The sequence below is a fragment of the Pyrgilauda ruficollis genome, unplaced genomic scaffold (genome assembly GCF_017590135.1).
Source record: "Pyrgilauda ruficollis isolate IOZ18807 unplaced genomic scaffold, ASM1759013v1 scaffold23, whole genome shotgun sequence".
Lineage (NCBI taxonomy): Eukaryota > Metazoa > Chordata > Aves > Passeriformes > Passeridae > Pyrgilauda > Pyrgilauda ruficollis.
The window spans coordinates 1327003-1339923 of NW_024522539.1; the positions used below are offsets into that span (position 1 = coordinate 1327003).

Genomic DNA, 12921 nt, shown 5'->3' on the forward strand with positions numbered 1-12921 from the left:
ATTAGGTTTAAATGTATAAATTCCTTTTAGAATGGATTTGAACTTTTAAAGCATTTTACTGTTTAGTTGATTGCTTTTTCAAGTATTTCAGTTTCTGAATAGCTCCACAGTATTTGGATTTGCACAAAAGTAAGGAGGAAAAGGCCAAAAAGGACATTTTCTTCAAAATTGTCTCTAATGGCTCTACTTTCTTCTCTTTCTCTAGGTACAACAATGGTGGCACATGTGCTGTTCCAGTGGATTCTAAGAGGGCTTATTCTGACTTTCCTGCTCAAAACCACTCTGTCCCTAAATCCAGATGATCCAAATGTTTGTAGTCACTGGGAAAGGTAATGTGTAACCTGCCTTTTTCTTTTTTTTTTTTTAATCATCCATTTAATATTTTTACATTTAGAAGGCAAACTGAGCCATAATTTGCTAAATACCACCACGTCTCAGAAAAGAGATTTGCTTTACAGAAACAGTGCTTTGGGGTGCCTGGGAGGGTTTGGATCATCCCAAGGAATTGGTTCTAAGGCTGCAGCTGTTGACCACATCCCCCTGTGCCCTTTGGGAAGCCCCTCCAGAGTCTGAGGGACAGGAGTGCACTGAGTTGTTTGCATCCATCATGGAGAGACCCACAGAAATGCTGGCCTTGTTCTGTCCTGCTTTTTTCTGCTTGTTGTCCAGCAAGAAACTTTGAAGCTCTTCCTGCTGCAGCATCCTGGCTGGTTTTGTCTGGCCTGAACTTTGGGGCTCTTCCTGCCAAATTCGTGCCGGCATCAAAGAGTGAATGAAAGCACTGAACATGAAAGGACCTGGAATTTCTTGTTCTCTCTCCTGTTCCAGTGTCCTGGTCCTAAAAGTGGATCTGAGCAGGCCAGTTCCTGTGAGCACAGAGAAACCCACAGCCTTTGATGGGTTCACACTCACACAGGGGCTGTTTGCAGAGGCTAAAGGTCCTGTACTTCTCAGTTTAACTTGCTAAATTTCCAGTCCTGCTCTCTAGTTCAATTCCACACAAATCTGAATTGCTGTACACTTCAGCAAAATACACCCTTTAACAAAGGTAAAAATAGAATCGTCTTTAATGACTATGTTTTGAGGCCTTAATTAGAGAATTAACTCATTGTAGATAATGCAACTGCAAAGCAAAAACTGTACAGGAAAAGGATTTTGCAGTCTGCGTGCTGGAAGTGCATTCAGAGCACAGGAATAAAATATTGATTTTGTCTGAAGAAAGTCAGCAACCTAGAGACCCAATCAAGGAGAAACAAAAATTAAATACCAAAATTGATTGGTTGTACTGACCAAGATGACTTTGTTAGTTAGATGTTAATAAATCAAAGAGAAAAGATTGTTAGGGCTATTTCTGGATAATAAACGGGATCGTAAAATAATAATTGAGATTTGCAAGTGTTACTGTCTTACATTAATAATGAGCAATGTAAATATTTTATATTTTGGCATTAGCAGAAGTAAAAACATTATTGTCAAACCCAGCAAACAGTGACAGAGGGCAAAGCAGGGGAACCTTGGCTTGTCTAGAAGGGACATGACAAGGAGGGCAGGAACAGCCCAATCTTCGATTTCAAGCCAGTCAGCCCCTCCAAGCAAATATCTTGGTATTGCCTTGTGGGTGCAATCTCCCAGGGCTTAATCACATCTGCAGTCCTGCTGATGAGAGGGAAATCAGCTGCAGAACTAAGACAATCCATATAATGAGTGACCTAGAGGATCTAATTCCTGGGTCTTGACCTGCCTAGGGTAATTTGTGTATTGTTCTCCAAAGATGTTGTAGGTCTGATAAAGTGGGGCTGTGTCCAGATCGGCACCTGAGAGAGGAGTCCCTTGAGCAGTGCACACACCTGCTGTGGGGCAGTGCTCTGCCACAACTGACCCCAACATGAGATTTGGGTTCTTGTATCATGTGAGAGGCCCAAACTATAATGAACATAGAAGCTGTTACATGGCTAAGTGGTGTTTTGGGAGGATTGCTCAGTTCTTGCTATTGTTGAAGTTCTGTGATTTCTCACCAAACTGCTCAGGTTTTGCCCATATCCATTCACTTTTCACCTTTTAAATTTCCATGATTTTTAGTTATATGTGTTTTTTTTCCCTAAAAGAGAATGGTTTATTGATCACAGTGATATCTCTATGCCTTTATCAGTCATGAAGCCAAACCAGAAAAGGCCTAGCAGAAGGAAGCCCTTTTCTGCTCTTTGCTGATTCCCAAATTTCTAAGATTCCTGATGTAAATATGTTTCATACTGGACTTCCATGAACAGCAGATACAGGGTACTGCAGCTTTTCACAGCCTCTGACCTCTTTCCTTGTCCCCCCTCAGCTACGCCGTGACCGTGCAGGAATCCTACGCTCACCCCTTTGACCAGATCTACTACACACGATGCACAGACATCCTCAACTGGTTCAAGTGCACCAGGCACAGGTAAGAGCTCATCCTCAGAAACCTGAGCTTCCTGCTGCCTTCTCATCTCCTCACACACCTCTTGTTTATCCAAATGTTTGTGGTGCTCCGATGCAGATGTGCACACAAAGATGTGTGTTTGGAATTCCAGGGCATTGAGTAGAAATACAGAGATTTTTGCCTGAAGTTTGAGTGAGATAAGTTATAGTCAGTCCCTCATGGGGACATCCAGGAGAATGTATCATTCCACTGGCCCTGCCATGGGATTGGAAGTGTCTGTTGGAAGTGTCTATTCCCTGACCAGACATGACCAACTTTCTTTTCTAAGTGATGGGTGCATGTCCAGGTTTGTAAAAGGAAGTCCATGCACCTCCTAAATTGTGAATAATCAGGCATTTGAGGGTTAGTGATAATTAGAAATGGATCTGTGTTAGAATTAGTGCACCCATATCTGCACTGAAAATCAGGTAAAATGAGCATGGGTCTGCTTCTAGGACTGAATGAAAATTTGTACTAAAGAGTTAATTTTCCCCAGGCTGCAGGATATTTCTGTTATATTCATTCTGCTTCCAAAGTATCCTAATAAATATCCACTAATATTCACAATCTTTCCAGGGGGTTTTAGAAGCCTTTTTTTATCTCAGCTCTCATGAATTCAGTTGCAAGTTGGCTGTTCAGCACCATCCCAGTGGGACTGTGGCACTTGGCTTTTTAGCTCCTGTGTTAGAGTGTTTGGAAGCGAACAGAGCTGCAGAGCTTTCTGGAATATTGTATAGATTGGAATGCAGCAGAGTAAATTCGATCAGTTTATCCAACATGAGGGACAATAGATTCTGTTCAATTGAGGTAATTTCCATAAACTAGCAAAGCTGTTTTGAAGTGTTTGCTGTTAAATATGCAGTTAAATATTACCTTTCTATGATGGTATCCCTGCTAATGCTATGAATAAATGTAGGGATGCTTCAGAATGCTAAACACCTTTTAATTTCCGTGGACTGTAGTATTGTGGTTGGGAAAACAGGCTTTAAATACTGAACTGGGACTATAATGACACTTTGCAAGGTAGGAGTGCCTTGGAAGTGGTAGCAAGCAGGAACAAATCACTTGGGGTTAACTTCTCAAGCTGTGTATTGAGAGCAGTTGCCACTGTGGAAAGGTTTTGTGTAGCAGCTGACACAGTGGTCTCTGCAGAAGACTCTGTTCCTTCTACTGATGAGATCTGACCTTGCTGATGTGCAAAAATAAATCATTTATTCTTGAAGAAACTCCTTGCCCTTGCAGCAGGACTGGGAAAATGTTTTAAGACAGCAGCTGCCCCAGGAAGAGCTCCAGTGGCTGTCAGGAGCACTGTGCTCATAACACGAGTCATATTTCAAGCTTCACAACAAGTATCGATTCCTCCCTTATTGCGGCGTTTATTATCAAAAAGCTTTCATGCATTTAAAAATAATTATTGAATTCTAGCCTTACTATAATTTAACACAAATATCATTGCAGCAGGAGGCATTGATTTTCAATAGTGTCCCGTGGTTTTGTGTCTCTTGCTGCAGGATCAGCTACAAGACCGCCTATCGCAGGGGGCTGCGCACGATGTACCGCCGGCGCTCCCAGTGCTGCCCCGGCTACTACGAGAGTGGGGACTACTGCATACGTATGTACACACGGCCCCTGGCACTGCTCAGAGGGCTGTTGGAGCAGCTGTAGATAAATTAAAGCTGTGTTGCATTAGGGTTGATGTTCAGGGCTTTCAGCTGGCGCTGATCGCAGGCAGAATTGCAGGTACGGAATATTTCGGGGTGGTTTGGATATGTGCGTCTCAAGTAAGTAGGGAAAATTTGGCTGAAGTCATTAGGGAGGGAGTTAATGAAGTCCCTTAGTGCCTTCTTGAATCAGGGCTTACTTTGGGGAGTAATTAATGCAAGTATTCACCAATGTTAATGAATTAGGGGAACTGAGAACACTCAGGAATAAACTACCACATAATTTAAGCAGCAGTGTAAAGTTTCTGCTTCTTACCTTTGAAAGATCTTACTTCAAGAGTTAAATGAGTTTAAATCTCTCTTTTTTTTCCACAATGGTTCCTGTCAACAATTTAAGTTTTTAAAGCTTCTCAAATGTCAGAAGAACTTTCTCCCAGCTGTACTGTATAAATAAATACAGAGCTCTGAAGTGTTTTAGGTCAATAAGAGAGGGGACAAAAATCAAAATGGATCTTTCAGCAACGCCTAAGAGCTTTGTTAATTAAAAATACCCTGTACATTAGTGTCACATGTTTTCAGTATTGCAGCCTTCTGAGTGTTCTGCATGTGCTCAAAAGGAGAGTGGAGATGGGACCTCTTGTCTAGGTCTTGTGTAGTGAGATTATGACACCAGAAAAACACAAAGAGGTTTTGATCAGCATCAGAATCCAAATTTTATTAACAGGTTTATAATACCATGGAATAAATGTGAAAATGATACAATTATCCAGCTAACTTCAAATATCTCACACTGTGCTTTACAGCTATTTCTTTTTTGCTCTGTTGATGTTTTTATCTGAGTTCCTGTGTTGGACTCATATTGTAATACATGAGCAGCTGAAAGCCATGAATGGACCCTGATCTCATTTTCAGTGACCTTTACGCCAAACAGTTCCATTCAAGGGGTTTGGGCTGTGAAAAATCACCAGCCCTTTGAGATAAGGCATTAGAATTATTTTACAGAACGTGTAATAAGTTGATCTTTTGAAGTGCAAAATGCTGTTAGTCAAGTCCTGAAAAACATTCATTGCAACCTATTGTCTTTGCTGGAATCCTTCCTATGGTAAGTATGTCCCTACCTTCAAATATCTCAGGTGTCAATACCATGTCAGCAGTTGTTCCACATACTGTTATTACAGTCTTGAATTTCATGACTCAGAATCCTCTCTGTCACAAAGCATATTTATTATCACTTTTTTCCCTGCAATCTATTGATTTTTTATTTTTAATTTTTTTTTAAATTACCATACTGTCGCAACAATAAATCTTCCAGACATTCTGATTCTTTGAGGATATTAACATTTGTTTTGAAGTGGTTTTTTTGTTATCATTAATACTTCGTGCTTTGCTGCTGCCAGGCAAATTTTATCTTTCTGTGGTGGAGAAAGAACAGCATACACTGAAATTTTGCTAATGCAGAGCAGGCAGCAGGTATCTGGTCAGACCAAGAGCCCCGTGTTTGACACAGAGCAGATAATAGTTACACTCTCTCTGCTGTTTACATGTGCAGGAGTCAGGTTTTTGTATTCCATTATCAGCCTGGTGTGTGCTCAGGGACATCTGCTCTCTGTCCTTCCCGGAGATCGGAGCAGCAACAGCAGCCAAGGGGGAAATGATGTCAGGGAAGAAGTTCTCCATCATGATGGATTCCAGATGCTTGGACATATTATTTTGCTACTACAAGTAGCCACACAGCAAAAAAAAAAAAAAAACCAAAACCAAACAGAAAACCTCCTTGAAATTCTCCGCACCCTCAAGCAACAGTTTGGAGCCCAATATTTTGCTAATGGGATCCTTTTTGTGTCACCCCTTTGTTTGTAACACATCAAGCCCTGATCCCATTTGTTTTGTTTTGTTTTTCCACAATATGTTCCTGTGCCAGCAAGCAAATTCTCTCATTCATCATCCTTTGCAGTCAGCAGTGAATTCCATTTTCATTCCTGGAGGCACTTCTCTGCTTTTGCCTTTTTCCATCCCATTTCTTACTTCTCTTTACACTGGTATTTTTTTTACTGTTTCCTAACAAGGTTGTCCAGTACTCCTGTCCCACGTTCCTCTAGACACATTCAGTGCTGCTCCTCTAAAGGCAGCTGCTCCAAGAGTGTTCAGGACTCCACATTCTGAGCTTTTTCTGAGCTGTCCCTGGCAGGAAGGGAGGAAGCTCCAGCCCTGCAGAGAGGGCTCTCCCTGCTCAGCCAGCCCTTTAAAATCCATTTTCCATTAGCAACCATGGAAGCCACTACAACATGGGGAGGAGGGATACATCCTGCAGTGAGTCTGATGATCAAAAGAAAGTTTGATTAAAAAACAGTGTGTAGATTAAAGGCTAATTGGTTCTTCTTTCATTAATAGCAGTCTTTATTTCTTGCAAAAGTTAAATGGCTTTGTAATTAACAGTGACATGTTTAGACTAGAGAGGGCTGAGTTTAAATCTCTATTAATGACTGTTTCTTGGATTTTAAAACAGAAGTGAAGGCTTTCAGCTACTGTTTTGATCTTCTCCCTTTTCATTTACTAACTTTCAAAAGGATGTCAGATATATGGTTTTATCTTTGTCCTCATGTTGGGGCTTACTAAATAGATTAATTCTAATAAAATCTACCCTCAGTTCTAAATAATCACATTGATCCAGAGCTTCTTGCTCTGCCACTTCTCCGGTGTCTTCTTTGCCTTTTTGGCATTTGTATGTGCTGCTGCCCCACAAAATGTGGAATTCAGGCACAAGGTCCAATAATTTAACTGTTTGCCTGGTAAATTATACAACTGGCCAGCCCATTAATGCTTAGGCTAAACAGTTTTGGGGTATGAAATTGTCTTTGTGCCTCCAAAGGGCCTGAAATATTTTGGGGTTGCAGTGGTATTCAAAGAATCCCCCCTGAAAAATGCTGCAAATGCACATCTGCATTTTTTTCCCCTTCACTGATATCTTAGAAATGTTGTTACCATTGTGGGAGCTTTGCAAAACGATTCCCCTTCTCTGAATGCTCTTACACTTGACAGAGCTTTCCCTGAGCTGTCCCTGAAAACAAACAGCACAGTCTGGGCAGTAAATCAGAGCAGCTATGATTTACTGTACTTTGTATGCTAAGGTAAGCTTTTGGCAGAGCAAATGCATAAACTGCAGAAAATCTTTTTTTAAACAACCACAGGGTTCAACTGCCCTTCAAGGTTTTTGTAAGGATGTTTTAAAATTATATTGCCTAGATTAGTATCTGTGGTAGATAAAGCAGCTCTGAATACTTTGCTGCTAAGAAAAAAAAAAGAGAAAAAGAATATTACATGGCTCTTTTGTGCTCTTTAGCCTGTGAGGAGATGGTAATTGAATAGTTCCCTTTAAGAATATGTCAGGTGGAAAGATGCCCTGTGTGCTAAATGGATGCATTTTTGTCTGAGAGACCAATGCTTTGTTCAGTCTGTCCATTTTAATCTTATTCTTGCACAACAGATTTGTACAGAGGAGACACTTCTTGTGGGGAACAAAGGGTCAGAGACCTGACATCAGAGCGAAGGTAGATGGGACTCTGAGCAGCAGCTACTGCCAGCTGACTTTTGGGCAGAAAAGCACCAACCATGAAACAAAATTTGGGAATTCACCTTTTCTTCACAGATTGAGTTGAGCTTTTAAGTGTTTTCTTCACTCTCCTACCTTACACTCTTTTTCTAATGTCTAAATCTATGCAATGTGACAGGATGTAATAATGACAGGATTAGTGATTTAACAATCTGATTTGCTGCCATTTATCTGTCTTTCAAACCTGCCAAAATTCAGTAGAGTTATAGATGGACCATTTCATGGTGCTTTCCTTTCTTGGCCAAGATATTATTGATCTCAGATTGTTTCTCAACATTCAGCTTTCCACATTACAATTGTCACAAGCATCAGCAGGGCTCCCTGACTTTGACAAATCTTTTTCTAGAGAAATTGTTGGTCTCACTGGTTGAATTTCAGTTTTTACCTGCAGTGGTATTTCCCTCAGGCCAGAGGCTGGGGACACTATTGTATTAACATGTATTTATTTACCCAGATTTTCAATTCACCTTTGTTTGATGCCTTTAATGAATTTCAAAAACAAATGAGGAATGTTCTTTTAATAGCTGACTTGGGGAAATTATGCAAATATGAGGCCTGATTGTTTTCAGGAGTTTAAATAATGTTTCATAAATTCTGTAATTGCAATAGCCATGCCAGCTTCCCAGTGTGATGTGTGCATTTATAGTGCAGCCATATGAACATTCCCACCTCAGGACTGCGTTCCCATTTACAGGGCTCTGTGTCTAGTGCAGTTTTTGTACTCTTTGACAAGGCTGCCTTATTGGAGCCATATGGTTGGATTGTTAAACATCTGTAGCATAGGAGTAACAATTCCAGAGCTTCCTGCCATCTGGATGAATTACAATCCCTGCAATTCCACGCATATGTTCCGGCAGCACACCGACACCACAGTCGAGCGTGCTCATGATGAGAAGAAAAAGAATGGTTTGTGTGATCAGTGCAAAAGTTGTCCACTCCTAGAAAACCTTGAATCAGCAGCTTAAACTTCCTGAATATTCATAATGTTTGTTCATACATCAGATTTGTTGATTTTTTTTCACTTTATAAGGCAGTAGCTCATTAGCATTTTAGGAGAAATGTTGCTCCCCCTTCTCACCTCAGTTTTAAATTCCTTGTGGTGAGCATTCCTGTAACTTGAAAATATATTGTTTGAAAGCTGCTGGACTTTTAAAATACATTTTTCTTATCTTTATAGACACACATTAAAGCCAGTGCTAGTGCTTTCTGTGAGAGTCTTACTGTTACATTATTCAAGTACAGAGTCCTGTACATCAATAATGCAACCTAAATTAGGGGAAATGCTATAGCAGGACATAGATACTTCCTATCAGGGGACATTCTTTTTCTCTGTCTGATTTGGGATGTGTGACAGCGAGAAGATGGTGTGGAAGGCCTTTCTGCATATAGTTATTAATTATAGAATTGAAATGACAGTAGGAGACACTTTGAAATTTCTCCCTTTATATGCATTGGAGATGACTCCATACATCTTTTGCCAGTGAAGAACATGGGGAAAATTATTTTAATCCTTTGTTCCTATCTGAAGGAGAGCTGAGAGGAAATGGGCCTTTGCTTGCTCATTCAGAGCCTCTTGGGATACAGGAGTGTGAGGGCAGAGGGACACCAGCCCCAGAAGCAGGTCAGTTCAGCTGGTGACACAGATGAAGCCACTGGGTGGCTGTTTAGCCTAAAGACACTGGAGAGACACCATGGATGGGGAGGTGGAAAGGTCAGTTCTCATCTCCCATCCATCATTTTGTGTTTGCTCTCAGCTTCAGATGCTGAAGAATTTGCAAAGATGCTGATGGGGAGCAGTAAAGGAATAAGGGAAGGACTTCTGGAAGCAGTGCAGGAGAAGGAGGAGCAAAAAAACGCTCACATAAAGGAATGAAAATAGCATAAAGTTAAAAAGGGGGGAATGCTGAAGCTGTATAATGTCTCAAGGGGCTTAATAAATATCAGAGAAAAAATTATGCAGGCATTATGGTGGGAAAAAGATTTAGACTGTTGCTAGTGTAGCAGAAAAAGCTTTTCTGGCTGCTTTAGGCAGTCTCTGTTGGATCAGTATAAAAGCACACTGGGATTGCAGACACAGAAGGAGGCACTGGATCCAGAGCTCCTCATGGTGCTCATGCTAATGGCCTGGATGGCTGGGAGCTTCAGCAGGATCAGAAAAAAGCACAAGAACCATAGAAGTGATTCATTGTTGAGTTCAAAGAAAAAGCCATGCAAAGTTTAGTCCATTAATTTGCCCTCTTTTAGCAAAGTCAGGCTGGTCCCCAGCTGCTCTAAATCAGCACAGATCCACCAGGATGTGTGTGGATGCCCTTTCAAATCCTGCTCCTGCTGGGATGCACTTCACAGTGCTCCATGGCAGTCTGCACTGGTCCTGCATGGCCTGGAGGCACCAGGGCTGCTCCTTACTGCCTTTGTGACCCAACCCTCCCATGCTGCTGGGGGTGCTTGCACAGAATAAAAACAGGGTCCTGTGCACCCCTGGGATGAATGAGGGTGTGGACATACAGAGCATTTGCTGTTTATGGAATTATGAAGACACGAAATTCCAGAAGATTTTCCCCTCCAAAGCAGTTTGCAGTTCATGAGTAGTCCAGGCATGTGCTGAGCCAGGTTAACTCATGGAAATCAATAGGGTCAGAAAGAAGACAAATGTGTGAAATGAAACAGGTTTAAAATTGTAATTGGAATCATAGAATGGTTTGGGTTGGAAAGGACCTTAAAGGTCAGCTTGTTCCAGCCCACGGGTTATTTTCTTGATCACTCCTTTACATCCTTCTCCAATTAACAGATTTCTCTTCTACTCTGAAGAAGTTTTAAAGCCCAGGAGAAAAGGAAGGAAAGGTAGAGAGAGGAAAAGGAGTTACCTAAATCAAGATGGCCTTTAGAAAGAGCTCCTGATGTACACACAAAATCTGAAATAGCATCTCTTTCTGCTTCCCTTCTGTATTCCTCTGACTGTGACCTTCCCTGAGCAGTTCCCACGTGAACTCTGGATGTCTGGGAAGTCACCAGACAGATGTGGGGACCATTATCAGGCCGATTCCTTCTTGCCCACAAAACAGAGCAACTGCAACATTCTGCCAGCTGTCAGTGCCAGCGGCCCCCTCCACCTTTCTAGGCATCTTATAGACTGAAAATATAAATAAAACTGAATCACTGGCACTGCAAGGATGGCTGAAGTGCTACAATAGAACGATAACACATGGCAGCATATGATAACGTGAGTAGCAAATGATAGCACACAGTAACATGTGATAATGTATGATGGCATATGATAACGTGAGTAGCAAATGATAGCACACAGTAACATGCGATAACGTATGATAACACATGATAACACAGCAGGGGTGAGGGTTAACCCAGTGCCTCCCCCATCACTGATCCCTGCAGCCACTCCCATTCCCTTTTTCCCATGGGATGGGAGAAGGGGAAAGAAGAACCAAAGAAAGAAAATTTGTGGATTGAGAAAAAACAAATGTGAATGATCCTGAGGAGCAGAGAAAGCCTCGGTGCTGTGCCAGCACAGTTCAGCAGTAGCTGAAATGTCAGCATGGTCAGCATTGGCTTGGTCACCAACCTAAACCACAGCATGATCCAAGCTGAGAGGAGTTAACCCCATCCCAGCCAGCCCCGTAGAGCCAGCCATGCTGCAGATAATAAAACACTCATCAATATGATCCTCAGGAAATCTTCTTATGGTTTTTCTTTGTCTTTCCACCTCTTGGTTTCAGTAGTGGCAGGGGAGCACTTTGGAAGCTGAAGTGAGCCACTCTTTTCAAGTGGTTTTGTCTCTGTTCAGAACGTTGGGAAGGGCAAGCTGGTGCTGGCAGGTGTCTGGGCTGGCTGAGGTGTTGTGGGCCTTGCTCCTGCCTCCCTCTGCTCTCACAGCCTTTTATAGCAACAGCCATGGATGCCCTAAATACAGCAACCTGGCCAAGCAGGAGGAGGCATTTGGCTACCTGGGTGCATTTACTTACAGCTCAGCTACTCCCCATCTCTTCCAGCACAGGAATGAGAGTGGTGGAAGCATTTGGCAGATGGAATTTGGCCCAGAGTATACAGTGCTTTCAGCATCTTCCTGTGCATAATGTGCATTTCTTTTATGTGAACTTTTGGAATGCCTGTCTGTAATTATTCCATCCTTTTAGCAATGCCTCTGAACAATACCAATGGCATTCACACAGGGAATACCACGTGAGCCTGACATGAGAAATACCATTCCAGGCACATGGTGTGATCCTGTGCAGGGCCAGGAGCTGGAATTCAATGATCCTTGTGGTCCTTTTCAGCTCTGAGCTTCTGTGATTCTATGATTCTATTAGTCTACTTGTATTTATTGACATTGGTTTCTCAAATGCCAGGGAATTCCTGGGAATGAGTTTGCTGCGTGGGAATTTAAAGAAGTTGTCATTCCCTTTGCTCCAAATTAACTTTGGGTTTTGTGGCACATATTCCACATCTCATAGTAGGATAAAGATACATTATTCCATGGATTTTCTGCAACTGCATCCATTTCTGATGGAGACTATAAAAAAAAGGCAGTTACTCTGGAGCTTAATGCAAGCTGACAGTGCCCTGTTATGGAAGAAGTCTTCAAAATTTGTAGAAAGCAATCACTTATGTTAAAATATAAAATACTTACAACTCTGAAGCATAAATCATTTAGACCAAAATGTAAAAATATTAAGATGCCAAATTGTGCAGAAAATCACTGTGAGGCTTTGAAAAAGAAGTAATTTCTTCCTATTGAACCTACAACTTTGCAGCAGAAGCCTGGATATCAAACATGGTGAGTGTTCCAATTTCCATCACCTCAGATTGAGGCTGTGCACCATTTCTGAGTGGTGTCAGCATGCCACAGTAATAAATGATCTGCAGAGTGAGTTCATGGAATCTATGGCTTGGAAGGGACCTTAAATCCCATTCCATTCCAGCCCTGCCATGGGCAGGACACCTTCCACTGACCCAGTCTGCTCCAGGCCCCAGTGTCCAACCTGGCCTTGGGCACTGCCAGGGATCCAGGGGCAGCCACAGCTGCTCTGGGCACCCTGTGCCAGGGCCTGCCCACCCTGCCAGGGAATAATTCCTTCCCAATATCCCACCTATTCCTGCCCTCTGGCAGTTGAAGTTGCTGATAGTGAAATTCTTCATGGGACAAGGGAAACAAAAGAGTGTGAGAGGACACAATGGGTAATAGCAGTGAA

General features: G+C 42.0%; 1 protein-coding gene across 2 annotated transcripts in view; it reads left to right on the forward strand.

Moving 5' to 3' along the window:
* Positions 1–213: 213 nt before the first annotated feature.
* Positions 214–12921, forward strand: part of MEGF11 (multiple EGF like domains 11) — a 188864-nt gene continuing 176156 nt past the window's right edge. The window contains exons 1-3 of one of the 2 annotated variants that reach the window (XM_041469049.1): positions 214–329; positions 2327–2428; positions 3958–4058. In XM_041469049.1, coding sequence (XP_041324983.1) covers positions 214–329; positions 2327–2428; positions 3958–4058 — 319 coding nt within the window. The remainder of the gene's footprint in view (positions 330–2326; positions 2429–3957; positions 4059–12921) is intronic. The other variant, XM_041469050.1, reaches the window with a different exon arrangement.